The following is a 14039-nucleotide window of genomic DNA, read 5'->3' on the forward strand; positions in this document are numbered from 1 at the left end:
TTTTGTACGTAAACCTGTCCTGAAAAATTAACAAAATTGATTGGACAGCAATAAATCCCAGGATATAAATTACGGAATGTATAAGCAGGAATCCCACTAACGAAATCAGTAAACTACAGATATTCATCTAACAGATAAAAACAATGAGCGATAAATTAGCCATAAAGTATACCTGTGTTTTAGATTTACCCAAACAGCAAGTCCCCACGTGACGTCACTACACATATTTTTCCGTGCGCATTTGTCCACGAAAGTGTAGACGATATTTGCCCGTGTGATAAGGCCTATAGAACAAGCTTCAAAAAAATCTCTTTAAATCTGCCAATATAATTTCAGTTTCTTCTCTAACAAACGATTTGATATTTCTAAATTGGTCATGATGAAGCTCATAAAAATTCCATCACGATATATTTGTTGTCCTTATGTCCTTTTTTGATGTGCTCAACTTGTACTGCGTCGTAGAGCGCTTCTTTTTCAATAAAGCGAAACCGATTTCATGAAACAATAATTTATTATCTAGAAATGGCAACGATTTTTTAATGTAAACACCACCGGTTGTTTTGCGTTTTGTGGTTGTAATTTTTAAAGGAAATGACAAACATTGCAATTCTTTGATGAATTCTTTTTTATAACTGTGTCTGATTAGTTAAATATTAAGAAAAATACAATGAGTAAGTTCTTGACTACTTACGTCATGAACAATTTCTTTCCATTCAATTTTAGAAATTAGATTTTTCTATCGTGTACATTCCGAATTTATATCAGTGTTTATTCCAGTAAAATTGGTAGTGATTTAATGGATCGAGTTTCTAAAAAAAGATATTGTCTTTTTATTAATTAACCATACATATATTTACAAAGACGATTATTCTTTTTTTTCCCTCTTCTCTTTAAAATAATTTGATTGAATTATTTAGTTTTATTACAAAAATTTTATTAGATTATTCGATTGCATTTAAATAAATCATTTTTGTCATGTACTATAAATTCGTTTGAAAAATATAAATAATAAAAAACATAATATTATAAATTAGTGATGGGTTATGGATATAAATCTAGATTTATTTCATACTGATATGAATGATTTGTGGTTTAATTTTTCATGTCACTTTATCGTAAAATAAACGATAGAACATAAGGACTCTATGTTATTGATTTCTAATATTAAAATGTGACTAAGAATTGAAATTTTGTTCAGATTTGATATGTAAATCAAGTCCATGTGACAAATTATTGAATTAAAATTATGATACTGTATGCAGCAGCTAAACCCAGATTCAATCATATCTGAAGTTTTCATATTTTCTATTAAAAGTAATTTCATCAGACATTCTAAAATTGTTTTAAACAAAAACAAAATCTTGTTTTTTAAACACATATTTATCTTAAAAATTTAATAACAATAAAAAAAAAGGGTAGTAACTGAATTGTGCCTTTTTTTTTTTTTCCAGCAGTAAATTTAGAGAAAATTATCCTACTTTACACCAAATTTATTTTTTCAACTACACCAATTTCATTTCTGTGCAAAACATTTACTTTTCAATGACATGAATTCATTTCTGTACAGTTTCTTTCTTTCATTACTATAATTTTTTTGAAGTCAATTTTATGCATAGCTTGTAACAGTATTTTATATTATTAATGAATAAGAATATACATAAAAACTGCTGCCAAAATACATTACCAAAATTCTGAAAAAGCAATAAAAGAACAACAATTTAAATCATAAAAACCATTGATTTAGTTTACTTTCATGTTCTGTCTCAAAGAAAATTTAAATATAATTCACTCAAAATGTTCATTAAAACTTTTCTTACACTTAAGTATTTGTGAACAAAATTTAAGATAATTATTTAATTAATAATGGCTTTTTAAGTACACTTAACTATCCCACCATTGAATTAATGTTTATTAAGGATTTGTCGTTGCCGACTGAACTGAACAATTTCTAATGGAGAAAATTTGCTATCAATGATTTTTAAAAACTGTCTGGTTACATTGATATTCACATTTTTATTTAAAATGAATGCGAATGAGAAGTTTTTGTATATAAAGGGATAATGTGAAACTATAGTAATTTGTACTATTAACAGTATTTTATTCCACAATAATGTCTGGTATATTAGCTGTCTATTGAATGATAATCCCTTTAGTAGTTATTTAAATATCTTTCTTTATTACAGAAAATTTTTTATTCAGCATAATTTCAGATTTTTTCTCTGCATTTTTTTTTTTTTTTTTTTCTTTTGTAATATTATGAAATTTTGTTAAAATAATTTGTTCCCATTATTTCTTTCCCTAATACTAATAGAATATATAAAAATTGGAAATTCAAAAAATACAATTAATTAATTGATAATTTTGTATAGCTACTCCAGGCTCTAAATCGGATGACATGATGGAAGAGGAGGAAGCACGAGGTCATTCTGGAGAAGAGGAAGAAGAAGAAGCAGAAAGTGGTGTAGATTCTCTTGAAGAGATGCAAAAAAGACGAAGCATACAAAGTGGTCGAGGGGTTACTCTTTCAATGCTCATGAGTGATGGTATTTTAGAAGCTGGTGAAGGATTTCTAACTATTGATTACTTGGTTAGTTATACTTTTCTGAAATTCTTTTGCAAGTCAGCGTTGCAAACTTTTAACATGAAAGAGCCAGATCTTCTGTTTATGCAAATCGTAAACTTTTACAGATTTGTAAATAATACTTACATCAAGATTTTCTTATATGTATAAACTTTCCAAGATTTGACTTGTATATAAGAAAAATTTAAACAAATGATTTGAATTATGTTTCCATTAAAATAAGGAAAAAATTTAAGTCAGGGGTGTTTGTGGGACCCCAAAAAATCCCCGGAAACTTTTACGGACTTACTACCGACATTTTGGAGTTTCGAGAAGGGGGGGGGAGAAATGAAAAATTACGATTATGAAGTATTGAATGACCTAATTATAAAAGTTCAATTAATTACTTTTTTTGCAAAATTAATAACCATTAATTTTGCAAAATTAAGACCTTTGAACCCAGGTCACGTGATCGCACATCTGGTCGAACGAAGTCTCTCCCTTTTTTTTCTGCCGCGCCTACTTGCCGAAAAGAATCCAGAAGAGAATGTCCGAGAACCGGGGGAATGAGTCATAACTCGCAATAAGGAAAGAACAAAAAAGAAGTTTTTTCCCCCTTTTCACGCATTATCACTGCCTTTGGAGAAAGAAAGGAAAAGTTTTCACCACACACACTGACCTTGCGTTTTCTGCTTTCAAAGCAAACAAAATTACCCAGATCAAAATAAATAATTCATTATTATTCCTACTTCCTTTTGAACGACGATCCCCGGAATTTCCGGGTATCGAAGTTCAAAATCCCCGGAATTCCGGGGTTTCCCCGGAGCACAAACACCCCTGTTAAGTGCATTCTCCCTTTAACTTATAAGATCATATTTTCTGAAAAAATATTCTCTTTTAAAACATAACCTTAAGTTGGTTTAATACCAAAATTTCAACTACCCTAATGTGACAGTTAACTATCCCAAGATTTGCATTTAGTAAAATTGTTTCATTTAATTCAAACGTTGCTGAAAGTATTATTGAACTATGAAGTAATAAATTAGAAATTGCAGCTAATCATGAATCTTTTTTTTTTTTTTACATGGCATTATTATCCAGGTAAAATGATACATTTCAATAGAATTTTAAAAAATCCGCTCTAATCACTCAAACATTTGCAAGGTTTTTAACTGTTATTATGTGAATATTATCCTTCAAAAATTTTAAATATAAAGTTACCACAGTTTTAATTTAACTCAGAGTCAGATACATATGTATGACCAAAAATACAAGCCACAGTGGACTGACCTAAGGTCTAATGAATATTCCAAAATTTAATAAAATATGATTTAGTTGATCAGTTTATATAATTATTATAATAAAACCATTGCATCAGTTCATAGAATACTCTATTTTTTTTAATAATTATTCTCTGTATAAAAGTAAAGATTGTTAAATATTATGCAGAGATGCTCCCCCACACTTCATAAATCACAATGGGTGGGTTTCATCAGATATGAGATTGAGTTGCTGTATATGTAAGGTTCTCACTCAAGGCAGAAATGATTTGGGACCGAATTTCCTTCATACTGATGTTGAGTCATACTGCCTTTGTGAGAGGTGCATGAGCTGTACTTTAAAGGGGGTTATATTCACCTTAGTGTTTGGCCATGCTGTTGTGGCAGCTCCATCATTCAGTTCACCAGATACATTTAGCATGGCAGAGGTGACTCTTTTTTCTTATTGTGCATTTTATAATTCTGTCTATATCTTTGAACTCTTGGTTGCAGACAATAAAAGAAACTTCCTTTAGTTATATAGTCACGAAATTAATTTAATCGTGTAATTTATTTTTTGTGCAAAAAAAAAAAAAAAAAAATTGAGTAAGATGAGTACAGCGAACTTCAAGTATTTTTATGTATCTTTTCTATTAAATAAATAAAAGTCTGCATTTTTATAATTACTATGAAACTAAATTTGCATGTTTGTGTTTAGATAGAACTGTGACTTTTTAAACAAATACTAAGCAGAAATTGCTAATATATTAAAGAATTATTTCTTAAGATTAAAAAAAAATAAAGGTTAAATTGTTTGTTTATTTCTATATTCCATGTATCTCTTAATCTGTTGTTAATTGTTAATTTTCTTATTCCAGGGTGCTAAATTTGTTGGCGATTTACTTCCTGGTGGAAAAATAAGGGCTCAAGAAACACAAAAAATATTCTCATCTCCTAGTTCTTGGGCAATCCATTGTAAGAAACTTTTAAATCCTGATAAAAAGTCTGGTTGTGGCTGGTCTTCAGTAAGTTATCTTTTATTCACATGTCTTATTGGTATTGACCCATCTTAAATTAGTCATTTTTACATAACTATCATATAACATACATACATTTGAATACCAATTTAATATCTAACTGTAACTTACGCTATATAATGATGGTACATCTATTTATCTTGGAAAAAAATTGGGGTAGGAAATGAATTGATTTTGTACTTGCATTTAGCATGGGTACATTCATTGGCTGTTTTCAATAATACACATTATTAAAAACTGCAAAATACTTTCTATGAAATTATATATTTTTTATTAAAAATTTAAGTTATTTGATATCTGTTAATAATTAAATAACATTTTGCATTAATATAAATTCATTTTGCAGTTGATATAAGTTCAAAAAATAATGTACATTATTTATAAAATGTGTGGTGATAAATTAGAAGGTTAAGAAAAATGTTTTAAATTTTGAAAGCTGTATTTTTTAATTCTATTAGAAGCTTTTGTTGATAATGGTTGATCTATTTACATGAAATAGTGAAATGCTCCAAGAAATATGTCTGTATCATATCAAAAATTGCAGAATATCAAGCTAATAATGTTTTATTGCATAATAACTTTTTTGCAGTGCAAGCCCATTTTTTGCATGATGATTGTACAGAAAACAATCTCTTTAGTATGTATTTTCCTTAGCTTCATTTCATTCATATTCATTTTAGCACTAAGCAATGAAAGAAGATTAAGGTATTACTGGTATTCAATAATAATGAGATATGTGCTCTAAACTTCCAACACACAGATCTTCCCTTTTTGAGTTAAAAAAGGATAATAACCTTTTCTATATATATATATATATATATATATATATATATATATATATATATATATATATATATATATATATATATATATATATTCTATAGAAACATGTAACTTAAAAACATTGGTTATATAAGATAAAAATAACAAGAAATATTTCAGAGCAAACAATACATTTGAGGATTTCATTATTTGTGATATGAATTTAATTACATCTAATATGTGGAAAATTGCAAAGACAAAAATAAAAGTAAGATCGATATCAAAACTCCCCAGCTTAATGAAAATTAAAGTAATGTATCAATGAATAACAATTAGTAACCCTTATCCAGACTAAAGGGGAGGTACATATGTGTATGTGTGTTCCAAAATCTTAAAAGATATATATTGACTGACTATTTATGAATAAGACTGAAATTGCATTATATTTCAATGTCAATAATAAAATATTTGTACTTTGTGCCAACTGTTTAACTATTGCTGAAGTCTGTCCCCCCTTCCCCCTTCATATTTTGATTGGCAAAAATCTATCTATCTATTATTCAATTATAGTAGATAGTCGAACTAAATTTATTTTACATGTAAACAATAGAAAAGTGAAATAAATGTTATAAAAAGTGCTCATTTTGTGACTGAATGTTCAAATATCAGGTAGGTAATAGTTCCCAGAAAAACATGCTTTCTTGTGTGTGTGTGTGTGTGTGTGTGTGTGTGTGTGTGTGTGTGTGTGTGTGTGTGTAATGCACATTTATTTGACATCAAATATGTTGTGTAATATATGATTTGGTAAAATTATTTTAATTTTATCAGTTTTTAGCTTATTTGGATACCACTTATATATTTTATGTCTGTGCAAACCACATTCTAAAAGGGTTTCCTTATAGACCATAACACCAGACATCCACATAAAATACTTTGTATTGTTGCTCAATATGATGAAATAGGCTGTAAACTCGAAAATGTCCCTTGCACCATGTGTGACACAGCCCTTTGGGAAATGTTATCTATGCACATATGTTTGTGAAGTGGCATACAATGTAAAAATAAAAATTTTCATTCATGAAATGCAATAACATATGAATAATAGTAAATGGAAAAATTGTCCATTTTTCTCAATTTTATTTCAGATGCGATACAAAGGCAAAAAATTGGATACTTATAAAAATCTGTGGTTTCGTAAACATAAACAAGAACAAGAAAATAATGCTGTAAGTAATTCAGTTTACATACATTTCTTATCAATTACTTTTTTCTAAATTTAATTATTTCACTGATCTCCCAACAGCAGCTGTCTTCTCCTAGTACAAGTAGCTCAAGTATCAAAGGTGGAGTACATGCAGAACATAATGAAGATGACAAGAAAAAGTATGTATTGTTTTCCATCATAAATCTTCCCATTCATTGTGATGTAGATAATTTCAATTAAATTCAGTGCTTTTAAAAAAAACCAAGAGATTTTATTGCATTTTTGTTAAGCATTTTAAGTTGTGTCATGAAACATCAACTTTATTTAAAAATTATACTTGTAACTGCTGCAAAAAAAAACAAGTAAATTCTTTTTAAATATCATCTGTATGTTAATTTCTGACCATTCTGTGCGTGTATGTGTATAAATATATTGTAGCAATTGTGTGGTTGAATGAAAGAAACTTTTGAAATTTTAAACCTTCAATTTATTTCACCACGGGAGGCATAATTTACACTCAAGAATAACTGGTAAGAAATATGTCAGTCTACATTGCAACACAAGAATAGAAGAGACCAAAATATTTTTCCTTCAGTGGTTTCATTATGAAATTTTCATGGGGATTTCTTTGATATATGTAGCCTTAGGAAAGGGAAAATTATGTATCTTTAAAAGAATGTTGTGTTATGGATTTTTATCCCTTTGTTCAGACTGCGAGAAACTGTTGAATTCCGCAGTTTTAGAGTGTGGTAGAATTAATTGAATAAAAAAGTAAGAACTGAATCAAGAAATAAGAGAACATATTAAAATGAAGTTAATACTGGAAAAATAAGATAAAAATTCGATTAAGGGATAGTATTACATAAATATACTTTTATTAAATATTAATGCAATAATCTTATTTGTAGTTATTAAATTATTATTTTTTTAATGATTGGTATTCTTTTTTTTATTTTCAGCATTTCTCCAAAGAAGTGGGAAATGGGTAAGCTTCCTTTTTTTTTTAAAAAAAAAAATTGTCACTTTTTTATTGTTACAATTATTTTATTTTCTAGTGACTATGTATAAAATAATTATGCTCATTTATTAAATTATTGCATCTATGTAATTAATATAATGTGTGATTATTTATTTATTGTGAATTCAGATAAAATGCAAAGTATCATCCCAAGACCTCGACCATCTCCTCAGAAACGAATCATTGTTCCTCATACAGTACTAGGAAACAGATCTTTTGCTCAGTAAGTAATATAATTCATTTTGAATCACATAAAACATTTTTTTTTTTAATTTCAATGCCTTGTAAAAATCTGTTTAAGCTTTCAATGTCAATGATATGTGTGTGTGAGATAGAGAGAGACAGAGAGCACCAAAGTATGCTTAATCATCGTTATAGGTAATCACCATGACTTGGCTATCAAAATTGTTGTTTATAACCAACAAAAATGCATTTTAAAACTCTATCAAGATATTTAATTATTTGAGTTTGCTTATCTTTAACTCCATGACAAGATTTTTTTTTACTTCTTTTTCTTACACTTAATACTTTTTCTTTACACTGTTACTTTTGAAATATTCTTTCCCTTACATTTTTATTTCACTTTTTAATTTGCAGTAAACTGTTTCAATTTTTATCAAATAAGGATGTAAAATATTTGAAATGTATTCCTTTTTCATTTAACTGTTTAAATTCATAACCTATGTGAATAAGTTTGACATCAAAGGCAGCTAGTAATCAGTAGAAACTTTAAATTTATAATGCACTAATATCCTGTATTGGGGGAAGGGTGCAAGAACCATCAAAATATATTCTTGCTTCTAACTAAACATAGAAATATGTGTGAATCTTCATTAATTTGAGTAATGATGAAGAAAATAAGTGTTTGGAATAAAAGTATTTAATAAAGAATATAATTTTTATATATTTTGGTGAAAAATTGTTTTTATAAATTAAAAGTAGTTTTTTCTCAATATTGTTATTTCAGTATCTGTGGCTTCATAAAATTAAACTTACTCAATTCCAAAATATTTAACTACTTTATCAACTAAGCTGACCTTTGATACTCTTGCAATAGTCATTTACTTTTCTAGAGGATGTGGATCAGAAATAGCATTCATTATATTGATTTTTTATCACACAGTATAACGTAACTCTATGCTAAACACTATTTGAAATAATTATTCTTGGGCTGATTTCGGCTGAGTGAATTTAACAATTGCTGAATAAAAAGGACGTGATATATAAAACATTTAATCACAACACATTACATCAAGCAGATTCTTAGTACATCTATAAAGGTGAAAAACAGAACAGCTGATGTCAGTTCTGGTTAGCTCTGATTGGCTGGCTAGGAAATGCCATTTGTAACATCCTCCCCCCCCCCTTTTTTTTTGAGGAGATGAATAAATACTCAAAAACATCAGCTAAAGTCACTAGGTTCAGTTTCTTGGATTTCTTAATGGCATGACCATATCTGGATATGCGAGGCTGGTTAGTCTTCAAAGAATCTGAGGGGAGTTCATGGACAATTCAGTCAGTTCAACTTTCTGAAGGAGTAAACTCGTCAAGTCATTTTCACTAACCTCAAGTGGAAACATGTTGAATTGGACGAATCAGAGTACAAAACTGAGTCTTTAATTTTACAGTTTTCACCAGTCCATCTTTTCCCAGAATCAGTTCTATTACCCGAACTAAAGGGCACTGAAGACACTTTTTCACATTGTCCCGAATTAAGATGATATCTACTTCAAGAATAATTGTTGACTAAGGATCTTGTTTCTGTCGTTGAATCAGTTGCCCTAGATATTTGCTCTTAAATCACTGTCTCAACTACTTTAGCTCAAAATTGTAATGATTAGCATTCCACATATCTTAATCTTTAACCTCAGCATTTGATCTATCAAACAAAAATATTGCTGGTGTAATTGGAGTAAGATCTTGCATGTCTTCAGAGAGTTATGTAAATGGGTGTCAATTAATGACCTTTTCACATTCACATAAGATTGTCAACAGTTCTTCTTAGGTAAATATAGTTTTGCCTGAAGTCCTTTAGAAAAGTTCTTTCATGGTTCTTACAAGCTTCTCCCACCAGGCAGCTATGGGGGGTATAAATTTCCATGTTATACGTTGCATCTCTGCATAGCAAGAAACTTCATTCCAATCGGTGGAGGACATTTTATTAAAGTTTCCTGTGAAATTAGTGCTATTGTCCAAATAGATTACTCGAGGTCTTCCTTTCCTAGTCACAAAAAGGTGTCAGCGAAGTGCAAAGAAACTAATTCCATAAGTAATGCTCTGTAAAGGTCACAAGTGTAGAGGACAGCGCAAACATTATCACCCTGTCAAGGCCGCACATCTGTGGAAGGGGGTGCAGCGGATGCTAAGCACCAGGGTGCCATGATCGAGGGTGGCCCAACATGATCAAGAACTAAAATAATGTTCTGAACAATAATAACAATATAAAAAGAAGAAAGGAAGAAATTTAACTGTAACAATCAATGGATTTGGGACAATCAAATTACATATGATCAATTCAACTGCAACAATCCGTGGGTTTGGAAATATATGGAATTTACAGATAATTACAGTATAGTGCAATTGTGCAATACATTATCAACATAAGATAGGTAGATTTATTACCATTTACCTCACTTACTAGGTTAGATTGTATATAGTATTTTCATAATATAATTAATATTTTTATACTTAATCATATCCATTCCAAAGAAATATTCCTGTGGGTGTGAAAAAAGAAAATTAGCATAAAAGAAAAAGGAAGAAAATCTAAACGTCAAAAAGTCTCAAGTAGATTTGTTTCCTTCTCTACGAAGCAATGAAATTGTTTCAACTCCATATATTACAATACAAGCTCAAATTGGAAAAAAAAGCTTCACACAAATTACACAATCTTGCTATGAAAATGTAGATACTATTTCCGTTCCTTGAAGAACTATATATTTATACAAATATGATCGTATTGGAAAATAGCGACGAAAATGGCAATAACAATTATGATCAACTGATTTTAAGTTATCCAGGTTTATGATCAAATATTAAAAGAATTTGGAAAGTTTTGCGTTAAATACCAGACCTGTACATAAAAAAGTTTTTGTTAAGAATACTGAAGGTAGATCATTTCCTGCTACATAATACTTCAAAAAAATACCAAAAGGTGAAACCCGGCTTCGCAGCTGGCTAATTTATTGAAAAACCCAAGACTCAGTATTTTGATTTTGTTGTACACTATTTTCCAAAGGATGAGGAAATGAAAAACCTATATGATTTATAGGTGGCTATTATAACTGGAGAAAGCTATCAACAGTAATTTAAGATCATGAGCATTTTATTTGTTACATTCATTTGTCATATTTGTGAGAATTTATTTGTATTCTTTTATTGGTTTGGAAGACTTGCTAAAGTTATATTTGACTGTTAATAAATAAATCAAATTAATATATATTAGGAAACAGAATGTCTTAAATTACTATTTTGAATTAGAGATGTAGTTCTATATTTATCATGTAATAATCTTACACTTCATGGAACCCATGAAAATAATAGGAACTTCTAATAAAGGAAATTTTTAAAGTTTAATCGAATTATTTAGTAAGCAGGCTCTGTGCAAATGGATCATATAAAGAGAGTTTTAAAAATGCAAAAAATAGATTTGTGCATCATTTAGTACATAGATCAGAAGAATAAATTATTCTTGTTATGAAATGCATCCTTAACAAAATTAAAGACAATATAAAAGAAGCCACATACAACAGAATCCAAATTGATTATATTCCTGATATTTGCCATAAGGAACAAACTTTAGCTATTATTAGATGTGAAAATTTCAAAGAGAAAAAAATTAACTATGAATATATGATTTGTAGGATTTATTAAAATAACTGATGTGACTATAGAAGGACTAGCAAAAACTCTATTGAAAAGATTAAGCGAGATAGATTTAGATATTAAGAATTGTAGAGGACAGGCATACAACAACAATAGCAACAGGAAAGGGAAATATAAAGGTGTACAATCTAGAATAATTGCTCTAAACCCTCATACTATTTATGTGTATGCCTTGCCTATCATACTCTTTTAATTTATTGATTTGTGATGCTGCTTTCAGCAGTATATATTGTAAAAACAATTTTTCTTATATTACACCGTTTATATTGCTTATTTTCTACATCTACAAAAAGATTAGAAATTCTACAAAAATATCTAAACATTACTCTTAAACCATTATGCGATACTCTTTAGGAAGCCAAAATATAGATTTGGTTAAAGCAGTGTATGCACAGTTTAAAAAATTTGCAATGCCCTAGAACAATTTATTGATGCAAATAACAAAATTACAATGGCATCCGAAGTTAAAAATCTTTTGGATTCAATGCAAGAAATAATATTTATTTTATGTTTAATAGTAGGGTTTGCAACATTGTCCAAAATTGACGCTATCAAAAATTTATTTCAAGCAAAAACAGTTATTTTTGACACAACTTTTAATTTAATCAATAAAATTAAAACTAAAATCCAAAATTTAACACCTTATTAGACAAAGCAAAAGTGATCAAACAATTTGAATAGTTCAAAACATTTTCCAAAAAAAAAAAAGAATTCAAAAAAGAAAAAGATTATATTTCAAAATATCTAGCTGTTCTGAAGTTAAAGAAAACCCACTAGAGGAATTGAGATGTTACTTTTTAACACTGTTATTATACAAATGGAGGATAGATTTAAAAATATTCCAAATTAATCAGTGATATAAAAACTCTGAAACAGAAAAACATTCTAAAAACTTTGTAAAGTTTTATAACAAAGATGTGGATGAAAACCTAATCCAAGAAATTAGTCAACTATGGGATTGGAATTTTGAGTGAAAGGGATGTAAATAACGCAAAAGACTTATTGCAATACCTACTAAATTATAATATTTTATTTCTAAATATATTAAAAGTATTAAAACCTTTATTTACATTGCTAGTTACAATAGCAAATGCTGAGCCCTCTTTCAGCAAATTAAACAAAGAATTGTCTTTGGTCACACACGTGTGCAGAACGCTTAAATGCACTTGCTATACTAAACATCAGAAAAAAAAAAAATTAAATTTCTAAAGTAATAAGTAGCTAAGAGAAAATCACGTAACATTAATATGTATTCATGTTTGCAATTTTTTTATTTTACAAAAAAATTTAGAGTCCCAAATGGTTTCTTGCACCCAAGAATTTTTTAACTTGCTAGCTTGCATTTGATTATGTGCTGCAGTACTTGGACGGCAACTTAAAAATACCGCTGCCGCCAGTGGCAGCCGAAGTCTGCACAGCGTCCGCCAACGGCAAATTGACCACGCGTTCATTTTTCTGCCTAATGGGTAAGCTCTAATTTACTTCAATGCACTACTGTTGTTATGGCGGCGACGATTTACCGCATCGGAAAAATCCGCTGTGTGTGTAACCAGCCTAAAAGAATCTCAAAAAATCTCTATACTCAGACACAATTCCCAACTGAAGGAAAGCCTTTTCAATATCGGCAGGAATATCGGTCAGATATTTTCGAAACCTATGAATAATAACCTTTATCTGTTCAGTTAAATTTGGACATTTAATCAATAAATCTTTAAAGAATTTTTTGTTTCATAAGTCGATGCATCAAAAACTGGCCTTCTTCTAGTAGTAATACTATCGGTTTTCACAATCGGTCAATGGGACAGAAAATGAGATGTCTCGGTTTCACAATCTACATTTTCGATTATTTTTAATTCTTTCTGTTCCTTAAACAGTCTTATAATCCTCTAGAAGCCCATTCCGTTGCGCGCATTCGCACATCTTTATATGTCGCTTTTATGTCAGTTTTTTATTGGAAAGCAACTCAGTAACATCAGATTTAAAAGGCAAACTAAGTTCGTATCTACCGTTCGGCAGAATCTTCATAATGTTTTTAAATTCCTCACTTTGAATGATCATTTTTTTTAAATTTAATTTCTGAAATAGATCGAAAATTCTAATGCTTTCCTGACTCTACAATGCATTGATAGACAAATCTTTAACGTATAAAGAAATAACATTTAAAACAGTATCACTATTTATACTACCTGTATTAGCAACTTCCGTTTTCCAGTCAAAATATATCCTAGACCTGTCTTAACAAAAATAAACACAAAAAAATATTATCCAATTTTATTAAATTCATCTAAAAACTAAACGCCAACAATATCCTCTC

General features: G+C 29.0%; 2 protein-coding genes across 5 annotated transcripts in view; one reads left to right on the forward strand and one right to left on the reverse strand.

Annotated features, from left to right (window-relative positions):
- Positions 1-14039, reverse strand: part of LOC129984182 (ras-related protein Rap-1b-like) — a 249290-nt gene that overhangs the window by 234202 nt on the left and 1049 nt on the right. The gene's annotated exons all lie outside the window — the stretch shown is intronic.
- Positions 552-14039, forward strand: part of LOC129984180 (MPN domain-containing protein-like) — a 39087-nt gene continuing 25599 nt past the window's right edge. For 3 of the 4 annotated variants that reach the window (XM_056093988.1, XM_056093990.1, XM_056093991.1), the window contains exons 1-7: positions 552-671; positions 2370-2587; positions 4698-4844; positions 6764-6844; positions 6922-7001; positions 7782-7807; positions 7970-8063. In XM_056093988.1, the coding sequence (XP_055949963.1) occupies positions 668-671; positions 2370-2587; positions 4698-4844; positions 6764-6844; positions 6922-7001; positions 7782-7807; positions 7970-8063 (650 nt within the window). In that variant the 5' untranslated portion in view covers positions 552-667. The remainder of the gene's footprint in view (positions 672-2369; positions 2588-4697; positions 4845-6763; positions 6845-6921; positions 7002-7781; positions 7808-7969; positions 8064-14039) is intronic. The other variant, XM_056093989.1, reaches the window with a different exon arrangement.

The sequence above is a fragment of the Argiope bruennichi genome, chromosome 9, assembly GCF_947563725.1.
Source record: "Argiope bruennichi chromosome 9, qqArgBrue1.1, whole genome shotgun sequence".
Classification (NCBI taxonomy): Eukaryota; Metazoa; Arthropoda; class Arachnida; order Araneae; family Araneidae; genus Argiope; species Argiope bruennichi.